General features: G+C 39.4%; 1 protein-coding gene across 5 annotated transcripts in view; it reads right to left on the bottom strand.

The window, feature by feature from the left end:
• Window positions 1-13,515, bottom strand: part of LOC112108480 (collagen alpha-1(XI) chain) — a 221,790-nt gene that overhangs the window by 12,609 nt on the left and 195,666 nt on the right. For all 5 annotated transcript variants that reach the window (XM_026655480.2, XM_026655483.2, XM_026655482.2 and 2 more), the window contains 3 exons: window positions 8,879-8,932; window positions 8,188-8,295; window positions 8,049-8,102 (listed from right to left, as the gene is read on the bottom strand). In XM_026655480.2, coding sequence (XP_026511265.1) covers window positions 8,049-8,102; window positions 8,188-8,295; window positions 8,879-8,932 — 216 coding nt within the window. The remainder of the gene's footprint in view (window positions 1-8,048; window positions 8,103-8,187; window positions 8,296-8,878; window positions 8,933-13,515) is intronic.

The following is a 13,515-nucleotide window of genomic DNA, read 5'->3' as shown; positions in this document are numbered from 1 at the left end:
AGCAGGTGTCTTATATTAATTTTCCCCTATTTTGTTATTGGTTTGAGAGCCACTCCATATTTCAGTCCAGGGTTAGGGTATTATCTTGGGAGTAGGGAGCTCAGGGTTTAATTCCCTGCTCAGTCACAGATTTCCAGTGTGACCTTGGGCAAGTTGCTTAGACCCAGATTTTTAAAGGTACTTAGGCCTTGCTTTGCTCAGCACTGCCACTTTTGAAAATGAGACTTGGCTGCCTACGTCATTTAGGGCCAATTTTTAAAGATATTTAGGCACCTAAGTTCCATTGATTTCAATGGGAGTTAGACACCTCATTATCTTCTCAATTTTGTCCCTTAGGCCTTGCAATGCGAGCAGAGCAATGTCAAAATATCTTTAAAAATATGGGCCTTAGTTTCTCTGTGGCTCAGTTCTCCAAGTGTAGAATGGGGATTATAGACCTTCCCTACCTCAAAGGGTGCTATGAGGATAATACATTAAAGACTATGAGGCACTTAGACAGTACAGTGATGGGGGCCATATAAGTACCTACTATACATATTTTTTCTCTTAAAACAATGCCACCAATCATTTATACAGCACCACAACTGTAGATGGTGCTTTCTAAAAGAGAGTTAGGCTAGGTCTACACTACCCCCCTGAATCGGCGGGTAGAAATCGACCTCTCGAGGATCAAATTATCGCGTCTCATCGGGACGCGACAATCGATCCCTGAATTGATGCTCTTACTCCACCAGCAGAGGTGGGAGTAAGCGCCGTCGACGGGAAGCCGCGGAGGTCGATTTTGCCACCGTCCTTACAGCGGGGTAAGTCGGCTGCGATACGTCGAATTCAGCTATGCTATTCGCGTAGCTGAATTTGCGTATCTTAAATCGACCCCCCCCTGTAGTGAAGACCTGCCCTCGGACACACTCTTTGCCCCAATTTTGGTCTGTAATTGGTCCTTGGGAAGCAATGCTAATGCTGCTTCTGTCAGTTCTTGACAGGGTGCTTAAAAAACAAAAGCTGCACAAAAGTGTGAAGCACTATTTTATCCAGTTAGAATTTATGCACTACGGGACACCAGTGGGGAAATGTACGGCCTGACTCTTCAAATTTGGTCGTGTGAGTGGTCATTCTTCATATAAGTAATCCAATGGAAGTCAATGGCACTACTTGCCTAAGATTTGCAGGATTGGGCCCTTACTTGGCACTGTGTAGGGAGATGTATTGTTAAATTACAAGCATTCATAAACTAACCAGAACCACTACTCAGGTTTTATGAACCTGTATATGGAGATTGTCAGCTCTACTGTAAATTTTGCCCAAGCTGCCATGCTGCCAGATTCAGCCATCATGATAGCAGTGTGCATAGATTCAACAATGGCTTAAGGAATATCCCATACAAATTGGACTGGACAAAATGTTCTCAAAACACTCATTTCTCAGAGATTTAGAAGGAAATTGCCTTCCAAATGGCATCAGTCTGAATTTACCAAACTTGTTTTGGTATCCTACAGTATGCATCTTTTAAAAAGTTTTTGGGAAAGCCTACATATGATGACAATGATATTATAAAATACTCTATTGCCAGTGCCATCGTTTTTCTGAACCACTCATGCCTGTGACTCTGTGAAACTGTGATTCACACTAACCTTGTAAACAAATGCAATTAAAATGAGGACTTAAAATGGGAGCTTTTAAAAAAATAACATCACAGTGACAGCATTAGCACTATGTGTTTAATGTTGATACGAGCTGAAATGCAATTTCTTTCAGTGCAATGTAAATATATCTCAAACTATAATACCTAGAGGAGACTGTTAATTTTTTATTGACAATTTAAAAATCTTAATCTAATAAGGTTCTATATTCTTAAATCTATCTCTACAGTATAATGATTATAAAAGATGCTCTTGTGGCACATTTTGAATCAACTTTTTTATTTGCAGTTTTTTTTTTTAAATAGATCTAGGAGACGGCTACTTAAGCACAGCCCATAACATAAGAAACCACCAACACACACAATAACATAAGAGATTAAGCGGTTTGAATGGAAATAACCTCATTAGCTGGTAGTTAAACTTACTGCTATCTGAATTAGTTTTAAAAGAGGCTAGACAGAACCCACAAAAGTATGTGGTGCTCAATATCTAATTTAGAAATGGAACATCTGAAACGTCTACAAATTGACACTGGCAGGAGTCATTTCCAGCATTCCTGAGATGGAAAGCAGGATACCATGATGTGAGATTTGAAGACAGAAAAGTAAAAGTGGAAGTGGGGAGCTAGAGGACTCTATAGGAGTTGGAAAACACCTTCCCAAGAGTACAGAACGGAAAATCCTGAAGCTGCCATTCCCACTGTGTGAAGAGCTTCTGACTTCACATCCTCTGCTCTGGGTGTAAAACAGTCTTCCCTAATTTTCATTTGGGAGTGAGTTTAGAACTCCCAAATGTGCGTTTGGTTGAGGGAGATATAGTGAGCCACATTTTGTTCTGACTTAATGGAGATTGCACTGAAGGAGGTAGTGACAGAGTAAATCAGGGCAGAATTTGGCCTAATACGCAAGCTTCCTCATGTTGTTCAGCCAATGCACTTCTTTCTGCTCTTCCAGGTCTGGGTTATTTTGGAGAAGAGGTTGTAAATCATGCCAAATTGGTGATTTTGTAATGTCTTCCAATGAGGTCTAAGTGCTCCTTTTTCTTGTGGCCTAAGAAAGACCTGACCTTGGCTTTTAAATTTTCTGTATGGCCCTGCACCTAGCCAAAACATGAGAAAAGGGGAGGTTCAGAGTTCCAGAGCTAGAATTCTGTCAAGGGGAAAAAACAGGGACAAGACAGGGATCTTAATCATCTCTCAGCTCCATAGGACATCCACTCAGAAGTTTTTACAGTCCAAGGCTCAGCAGAACTGCACATTGTAGAATACACCACTCTGGTTTTTTTAGGAGGATCCAGTGTTAGACAATGCTACGAGAAATCCGCCAAAGGGCTCCACTGGTGTTGTGCTGACTGGGAGGCAGGATAAAATTGCGGGAAGCCAGAAGGCCTGGGGATCCACACCGATATCACTGAGCTTCTGCTGATCCCCCAGAAGTACACAGGGTTTGGAGCACTGTGAACTCCTTGCTTATTTCAGCTCTGACACAACCAAAGGTTGATCTTGTGAGCGCTCCTCATAACCAATGGAAGAATTTGAAATAAACTTCATGATAGGACACTCACATCATTTTCCTTTCCCCTTCTGCCTCCTTGAGAGTTTTTCTGTTAACTTTAACAAGGACATAAGGGAATTCTATTAAGATATTAATCTTGTAATAATTACAACAAATGTGTTTATTTTTTAAAAAGCTGGAAAGATGAGAAGAGGATCTCTATGTTTGGAAGAATGCTTCGCTTACAAACTTGATAATCTCTTGCTATTCATACGAGAAATAATTCTGATTTTGTTTAATTTGTACAGAATACGGTGAAAATCCAAGTGATGCAGGGCATATGCACATGTAGGAGAGGCATTAATTTCTGAGCCATTAATCTCACACTGCACATGTGTACATTGGGAAGGGGAGGTGCTAAAGTGATCCAGTATCTCATCGCTACCAGTCTCCTGCTGGCAGGGGGCATATGTGAAATTATGATATGGATAGCAGTCATAAGTGACACTTTCAATGTGGCACAGATTCAGAAGTGCCACAACTCTTCATGTACAAAATTTTATTCAGTGTGTACCTTTTCCATTTCTACTTCAGGATATCAGTCGATGCAAAAGATTAGGCAAATACATAATTCATGAACAAAAAGGGAAAAGAAAAACAGGGCTGATATGTTTTTAAGCTTCTGGAATATAGAATCAAACATTTTCACCTGCAGCGTGCTGTACTCTGCTGCATATCTACTTTGGCATGCTTCTCACAACTGCAGTCCACGGGGAATGCAACCTAAACTCAGCAACTGCTGTCTCTGAACTTTATTTCAGATGTGAACCAAAGTTTAATATGCTGCTGTGTAAATATAATGATTTACTAGAGCTAGCTAATCAACAGGCAATCTTGAATTCTTATTTTCAATGCTATGTAACTCATTAATATACTTTGCTTCTGATTGAAATTGGGCTTTTAAAATAGCCTCAGGACAGGTCTTTTAACTATACATTTTATTTTAAATCCCTCGGGACATTTTTGCTACTTAAATGTGAAAATGGATGTTTAATGACCAGTAAATTTTTGTTTTAGAAGAAGAAAGATGGTGCTTTGATTAAGGCACAGACTCTGGGTTCAATTCCTGACTCGTCCACAGATTTCTTGTCTGACCTTGAGCAAGTCACTTAATCTCTGTGCCTCAATTCTCCCTCTGCACAAAGGGGATAGTAATAGTGTCTTTCTCCCACTCTTTGTCTTGTCTGTTTAGATTGTAAGCTCTTCAGGAAGGAGCTGCCTTTTCTTTCTGTGCAGTGCCTAGCACAACTGGACCCTGATCTTGCTTGGAGCCTCTAGTGATACTTTTCATGGTGACAGGTTTCAGAGTGGTAGCCGCGTTAGTCTGTATCAGCAAAAACAACGAGGAGTCCTTGTGGCACCTTAGAGACTAAATTACTTTTAATAATTTATTAATAGAATTTATTATTACAATTTATTAATTTTCCCTCTGTTGATACTCACACCTTCTTGTCAACTGTTGAGAATAGGCCACTTCCACCTTGATTGAATTGGCCTCGGAACCTTTCCCCCCGCCCCACCCCCTTGGTAAGGCAACTCCCATCTTTTCATGTGCTATAATATATATACTGTATTTTTCACTCCTGCATCTAAGAAATGGGGTTTAGCCCATGAAAACTTATGCCCAGATTAATTTGTTAGTCTCTAAGGTACCACAAGGACTCCTCGTTGTTTTTTCTAGTGATACTGTAATACTAATTATATATGGATTGATAGACATGTTACATCACAGTCCATTGTAAGAAACAATTCCAGTCCTGACAAAAGTATAAATACATGTTCTGAAGCTCTTTCTTGTTTATAGGGTAAAATCGTGGGTTTTGAACATTTGCAAAAATCTATGTTAGTCAACCAGAATGTGCCCATAAAATGTTCCAATCAATGAAAAAAAATCTATTCTTCTTGTTAAGATACACACAAGAAAGTGAAAAGGTATTTCAGAGGTGAAAGTCCTAGCAAGGACTAATTCAAGGAAGCATTTTACTTTAGATGATGAATTGCACATTTTCTCAACCACATTTGTAAAGGCTGTGAGAACCTGATGATATGCTCTGCAGCTGTTATAGCTAAAACCCAACCCTCAGTACCTGGCTTCAGAAGTGAGGAGGAGGTGGGGCAGGAATTCTCTTCACAAAGGATGTGTGGGGCAGCTGTATAGTTAATCTGCAGAAGGTACTTCAGTCCTAGGGCCTATGCAGAGGTACCTATCCCTGCCAGGCCATGAGAGGAGGAGAAGGTACAGGGAAATTCCTCCTGCCTTCTGACCCTCATCCAGCCTTCTCGCCTATGCATGGTTGAACCACACCATTTCTGCAATAAAAGAAGGGACTGAATTTGCCCCTTGCGGCACCAGCATCTTGATGTGATGTGGTTGTGTTATTGTGCACATCAGCAGCAGTTAAAACTTCCAGCCACAAAAGAAACAATTGCTTTTATTTAATGTGTGACAGCAGTAGGACATACCCTTGTGTGTCATTTGAGAACTTGACACTTGCTCTTTCATTTCACTCAACCGTGACTGTGTCCATGTTCTATTTCAAAGCCTTCATCCCTAACATGTCATTTTGGAAATGTATTAAACGCCTTCTGTTCAGCATCAGAATATGTATTACCTCCTCCTGACTGCTGAGCAGCATCACCTCAGAGGCAGACCTTCTAGAACTTACTCCTGACTAAAAGCCTTAGCGCCAGAGCAAGTCCTGAAAACTTCCAATCTTCCAGTCTGCCCGGGGTCATTTTCTCTCTTGAAACCCACCAACTTTCTCCCTTCCCACCTTGCAGATGTCTGTACCCATCCTCAGAGGGGTTAATAACAAATCAAATTCTTTATAGGCCTGCAGAGTGGGCTAATACATTGTATTCTAGTCAATCCAGATGATTCTCAACTATTTTGGCAAGCAAGAGACCTGAGACCTCTCTCATAGCCAGATCGCCTTTGCTTAGCTGCAAAGACCAGGACCATCTGGCCAGGTATTGTAGATTTAAAATTTTATATATAATACAAGGCTGGATTGAGAACAGCAGCAACTTGCTGTTCATCATATTAGTTTTTCTATTCATCATGAAGGACTTAAGAAAATTATGCCACTACTTTTACTGACTACTAGGACTTCTATGTGCTTCCTTTCCTTTGGCCTTCATTATTAATGTGCAGTAATATTCATTTGGCCATTGAGCCATTTTTAAGAGATAAAGGAGTATTAAATACCACTCAGCGGCAGCCAAACATTTTTTTTTAAATTTTCCTGGGGTTGTGGTGATTGGGCTATAGTATGAATTAATTTGTGGAGTATTAGTTCCTTGCTTTACAGCCATATCAATATTATAGTCACAAAACATAGTTTGATGACTAATAAACTGCTCTGAAGTAACAATAAAACAGAAAGCATATTCTGAGACGTAGCTAAAGAGTTAACACAACAATTCATCATGAAAGACAACTTTGCTGCAAGCTACAAAGACCTGTAGGTTTCCCCCAACAATGCACTGTGCAGGAGTGCACTTTTGGCTTTTGCTAGTTTATTTCATGAGCAGCCGTGTATATAGTAGGTGATGATTCCAAATTATCTTTCCATTTAATCTTAAATGCTTGGGGAGTAATAAGGATAAATATTATAGCAGCCCCAAAAATGGATCTGAGGCTGTGATAAGGGCAGGATAAAGTAGAATAGTAATGTAACAGCTCAGAGTCCAAATGGAGAAGAGAATGGGAAAATAAAGCATGTAACAACATGCAGGTTGCTGTGCAGTATAAAAATGAAGACTTGATGAGCTGCACTGAGTAGTTTCTAAGGATGACATCCCTCATCTGTGACCTCTTTGAGACAGCTTTTTAGGATGAGATTTTAAAGGGCCCTACAGGACGTTGGTGTCCAACACCCATTGACTTTCAATAGGCATTAGGTGCCTAATTCCCTCAAGCCCCTTTGAAAACCTCATCCATAAACTATTTCTTGGGCAAGGAATAGTGAATTAAAGATGGAGTATGGCTCTGCCTTGCTAGGAAACCCTCTGATACTGAATTTTCTTGTGTTTCAGTGATTAGTCAGACCCTCTAGTCTTTTGCACCAGGAATTACATGTACCTACGTGACCTCTATTACCAGCAAAGGCTGCACTGAAATCACCAGTGCCAAGGAAATGTTCTTTTACCAGGATTATTTTTTTTCTGTGTGGTTTCTGCTGTTATGAAGGCCATAAGGCCTTATATTCACTAGTGCTTGTTTGGAGACAAACACATTTTTGGATAGTATACATTCTTGCACTTGTATATGTTGGTTTTTATTCTAATATTGGCCAGAGGATTGAAGGGACTGATACCCCGTTGTGTTACTCCAGTCTTATGCCAATGTAACTCCACTGATTCCAGTGCAGTTGCTATGTTCTATAACTGGATAAAGCAGTTGTAAAGCAGGCAATCCTTCAAACACAGAAGGATAAATGCCTTGTAACCACCGATTTGTACTATCAGTTTCCCCGGAACATATATGGGGACCTTAATGGTACATGTTTAAGGACTTTTCCTCTTTGGGTATGTCTACACTACCCACCGGATTGGCGGGCAGCAATCAATCTAGCGGGGGTCGATTTATCGCGTCTAGTCTAGACGTGATAAATCAACCCCCAAACACTCTCCCGTTGACTCCTGTACTCCACCGCTGCGAGAGGCACAGGCAGAGTCAACGGGGAAGCGACAGCAGGCAACTCACCACAGTGAAGACACCACAGTGAGTAGGTCTAAGTACGTCGACTTCAACTACGTTATTGACGTAGCTGAAGTTGCGTAACTTAGAATGATCCCCCCCAGTGTAGACCAGGCCTTTGACATAACATTGGAAGGAAGGAAGGATACTCACCATAGGACCAGGTGGTCCGTCCTGACCCGATGCTCCAGGTAGACCTTGTTCTCCCTATAAGAAACAATTAAGATTCCTTAAAAAGTGGATATTCAAGATAAAAATGATAACAATATTGCTATATACTCAATGAACTTACCACAGGGCCAGGAATACCACGGAGACCCTCTGGACCAGGTTTTCCTGAAGGTCCCTGAGGACCAACTGGTCCTGTTTTTCCAGGTGCACCTTCTGAACCAGGTTCACCCTACAAGGAAGACATACCAGATCACATCATTAATGGAGTTGATTATCCATGGCTCGGTATGGGTGCACAAGTGATACAGAGGGCTCAAGGAATTTTTCGCACTCCTTCCAAGAGATGATCGCAGTCTGAATCTGTTCCCCTCAGAGCAGACTTGGCCCCTGACTGATAACTGTGATAACCTGCACTAAAGTTTATGGGATGGACATGACCATGTTCTCCCCTTCTTTTCTGCAATAGTGAGATGACCTGGCCTTGCATTTATGAGCAGCGCACACAGCAACCCATCAAATACCTCTAGAAGCTTCCTTCCAAGGGAATGCCTCTGTACTGCCCCCTTCTGTAGACTATGCATTAAACACAAATGAATTATTGTGCAGCAAAATTAAAGCAAAAGAATTTCACAATTTATATATTAAATTTAGGCCCTTTAATTTGAGTTATTTACAACTTAACTGTGATTACTTTGGTAGGTTTAAAATATCACATACTGTCTGTAAAATAAATAGCTTAGAAAAGGCATGATTTACTTTTTTGGAATGGTTTTTGTATTTCACTGTTTGGAACAAATGGTCTTATTTATTACCTTTGCACCTTTTTCACCTTGTCTGCCCTCAGCACCAGCTGCTCCAGGAGGGCCCTGTAAAGGAAGGAAAAGGTATAAGCTATGAAATAAATACTGGTTCATAATTATAGTATATTAAAATTATATTAAAGGGGTGAAAATATGATCTGAAATGTTCTTACAATTTCCTATATATCAGTGAATAATAAAATTGGCAAATGTTAATAATAATATAAATAAAACATTTCTTGACCATTTTATCAATAAAATGAAAAATCCCATTTACCCCCATTAAAGCTTTTTTATTTTCATACAATTTATTAAGCGCTTACAACAAATACATTGACTAGAAAATCAACTACCCTTTGTAAACACAGAGCAAAGAGAACACCACAAATAAATATATAAGATGAACATTTACACATCAAAAGACATAGGGAAATTTTATAAAAGATGAGGGGAAAGGCAAATAATAATATGTACTAAAGGTAGGATTTCCAAATATGCTGAATGTCCGTCTAAATCCGATCCAACTGAAGTCAATGGAACTTCTACAATTGACTTCAGTAAAAACCTAGGTATTATTATATTGTGCCATTGTAAGGAGAATGGCTCATGGCACACACTTCTTCACCCTCTAAGTCCTCTATACAGAAATTATATCCATTTGTCTAAAATGTTAGGTTGCAAATCTGGGTGTTTCTGCCCTGGATTTTGCTCAGGGCTGCAGTAGCAGAGTGTTGTGGAAGAGCGATGAGGTTTAGCTGTAGAGCCACATGGTGGGACTTGGGAAGGGCATGCCAACGTTATGCGCAACTACAGACAATACTATCAATTTTTTAAAAGACATTTTTAAAACAAAAAAGGGATATTTTTCTCCTCCCAAACAATAAAAAGTTTAATTTTCAATTCAGGGGATTTATATACACAGTTCCTGTTACTAATAGAAGCTGTATATGAAACTTTAGCGTACTGTACTGAAAATACTCGCCTTGAATACCCTTAAATCTTTCAGATAAGAGACCACATGGTTTTCATGCAAGGCTAGTTTTTAGCTTGAGAAAGTTCTTCATTACAACCAGATATTTCTTGCCTATAGCCATCGGCTGAAAAAATAGAAACTTAGAAAAGTTTCTCCGTAAGAGTTATATGTCCATCTGTTTTATGAAGAGTACAGAATATAGGAATTGCTTCTCTTTAGTTCTTAAAATGTTCAGTAATATGAACAAAGCCAGTAATTTCTATTTACATTCTGCGCTTCCATTCAGAATGATCAGGGATTGATCCTTCAGAAAGGGTCAAATTCAGGACTTAAATAGCAAATACATTCTCAGTTTTATGAATGTGTGAATAGTTTTAAAATTAAACATATACCTAAGTGCTTTGTTGGATCAGGGCCTTGTGACAGATATGGCAATCTCCTGTAATACCTTTGGGAGATTTTACTTGATTAAGTTTATGTATCATAGTGTGCCAGGGACTGTATGTAATTCTATGGGGGAGACTGACCACAGCCCTCCAAGAACTAAGAATATTGTGTGTGTGTTGGGGGGTGAAGGGAAAGTGATTGGCAAATTCACTCAGGTTGTAACATCTCCAGAGATTTATTATCCCCTCAAAAGGCTTAATCTGGAATCTCCAGTGACTAGCAGATAAAGAAGGGACTTTTGGATAAATCACCTCAAATTAAACTGACTCAGGGCCTTCTTCCTGATCCACCAAACAGATGGAACAAAGGAAAGGGGGGCAATCCTTAAGGAAGGGTTGGACGGACCGACACCTGACAAAGCTGAGGATTGGAGTTGGGGTGATCTCTGGAAAGTTCATTACATGTGCGTAGGTTCTTTTATTGTTTTCAATATATATTTTTCTGTAATGCTTTTACCTTAAGAATAAATGTGGTTTCTTAGAAAGGGCAGTGTGGTAACATATAACTGTGGACAATTATGCTGCTTATATCTTCTGGAGAGAAAGCAATATGCAGATGCCGGTAATTTAGATCATCTGGCTTGCTGGGAATAACACAGTGTAGAAAGGAACTGTACAACCTGGAAAAACCCCAGTCAGGAGGGAGAGAGACATGGGTCTCTGCCCAAGAGGGGTGATGGTTGAGGAGCTGTAAGCCAAGAATGGTTGCCCTTGCTGGACCAAGCAGGTGGAGAGGGGGAACAAATACAGGTGCAGTTGCCCTGAACTATGACAGACCTCGCTCCTCAATTTAACTTAACTAAAGCCTACTTATACTATGGCTGAATTTGGCCTGAGCTGTTTCACAGACTGACACATTATGCTGTCTATTATATTGATGCATATTTAGAGCAATTCCTGATTTACCCCAATGCTCCAAGTATTTATCATGAGTACATAACCATCACTCATTCACTACAAAAATGAAGCCATCTCTCTGGTGGAATGTAGCACTCACTGTTTTCCAGCAATACTGTACAAAATTTTCTGCTAAAAAGAGGAGTGAAGTAAGCCTTTCCCATTGAATTTACTGCAACCAGGATTAAATTACCCAAGTTGGACCTTGGCCACTCATTGTGGTTAATACTATCTACTCTTGTGAAAAATGTGGGATTTTTGTAATAACTGCTGGCTCAGTTTTACATAGCAGCAGCACAGTGCTCCCTAACCGTCACCTAAGGGACTGGTTTGGTACTAACTCAAAGGAATAGGGGGAATATATAGTGTCCCCTCCCCAACACCTGGTGGCAACAATATCTAGTTGTTATTTATTTTTTTCAGGTCCCATATCCAACAATGCTTAGCTACCAAGAGCTGAGGAGATCATAACTTAAGATGATCATAAGTAAAAATTATTAGCGGGAATATAAATGCACTTAGAAACATTTTAAAGACAGGAAGATTTTCTCTATTATGAGCTAATTTACACATTGATTCTCTTTACCACTTGATAGTCAATTTTGCTTAAGTTCCTAAAAGGGTTAAAACCAACCCTTTTCAGTTGGAGAAGCTGAAAGGAGCTGAGTGCAGTAGTACTTACTTGAGAAAAATGTTCCCTGAATAATCTAAGCATGCAGCTGCAACATCAATTAGCAGGGCTAAAAACACTGTGATCGCTAAATTATAAATACAATGAATCATGATTGCTAAACAAAGGGGGTGCATTCATTATCAAACAGTGCTAACGCTGCATCAAGCGCAAAGTGGCTAAATGAACAGCGCTTTCTAACAGATGCTGGCATGGAACAGATGGTGCTTCTGCAGAAGAAGACGGCTAATTGTTATTTATCTTACTTTCCTAGTCTTGAATTGTTGTAGTGTATGGTAAATTTTAACTGACACACAAGTTCTCAATAACAACTTGAAATTAATGCCTGTTTTTCCCCCAGCTATCACAGTAATGTTTATGATTTTATGCTATGCTTCGATGTGGACATATTGTCAGTTACATTCCACACATGCCTCCGAAGCAGATAAAAAAAACTTTTCCCAATTTTGATGGTATATTAACATTGTAGGTGTAGGTGGATTTTCTTGTCTGCATTTTTTCTGCTTCAGAATTTCCTTATAATAATTTAAAAATTCTATGCATAGTCATCAGTCATCTGATTGAAATATGCTTCTTAGTGAAGATAGCACCATTAATTATTTTCATGACACATAACCACTGTTCAGCAATTTGTTATGTTTAGAATACCTTCTGTGTATTTTTACTCAAGGGAAAGAGAGGAACTCAGCTTCATTTTCAAGTGCAATGGACATCCTGATGAAGCAGCAATATGCTATACTCACAATGGGGAAAAAAACCTACATTTTTTTCAAAATTCTGCCTATTATTGAAAGTGACATGTAAAAGGGTCTAACTGACCAAGCAGTTACTTTGGTTTCTGATTTTCAAATGTCAGAAGCCAGCTACCACATACCATCTAAATCTATTATCTTATAGAAAGCATTCTGGTTTTGAACAAAAATATGGCTAAATAATATGCTGACTTTCCTACTTTTCTTTAACCTTTTACTCTTACATTTTTAGAGTGATGCATGGAGTTTTAGCTGCAAGTGATCCAGGCATCTACTTGATACCCATAAAGCTAATATGCCAGAATGTGAGATGACATAGGGCTGAAAAATGCCCCAAAACCTTTTCAGTAAAAAGCTGAAAGGAGACTAAGAAAAAAACACCCACTGCTTGAGAGTCGCAGTTCAGTCTGCCTGCTTTAATTGTTACTGAGTCTAAATACCACTTGTCTTTTAAGAAAGTAATGGAAAGTTAGCATCCCACTATTCAGTGGCATCCTTTCTCCCTTCCTTTTTAAACTTCATCAGACAAAAATCAATGAATTCAGATCAGATAGTATGGGAAGCAGCTAGTGCAACATTGCAGAATCCGTATTTTGGAATCAACAATATACTGCCATGGTTTAATCACTGATTGATTTTCTGGAAATTAAGATAAACGTCCAAATCAAGATTCTGAACAATGAGATACTTAGCTTCCTTTCAGATCTTCAGCTTGTCACCATTTTGGCTTACCAACCATATATCTGTCAATTTTTGTGGACTTTCTACTTAATAACATTACCCCGCTATCTTTAATTGAAATAGTGAAGCTGAAAAAGAATGCATCTCTTTGGAAACGCAAGATCACAGATCTTGGGAGACAGACCTGTCCTTGCTTACAGACAACCCCC

This window comes from Terrapene carolina, unplaced genomic scaffold, assembly GCF_002925995.2.
Source record: "Terrapene carolina triunguis isolate 2854851 unplaced genomic scaffold, T_m_triunguis-2.0 Scaffold210, whole genome shotgun sequence".
Taxonomy (NCBI): domain Eukaryota; kingdom Metazoa; phylum Chordata; order Testudines; family Emydidae; genus Terrapene; species Terrapene triunguis.
This window is presented reverse-complemented; position numbering and strand designations above follow the sequence as displayed.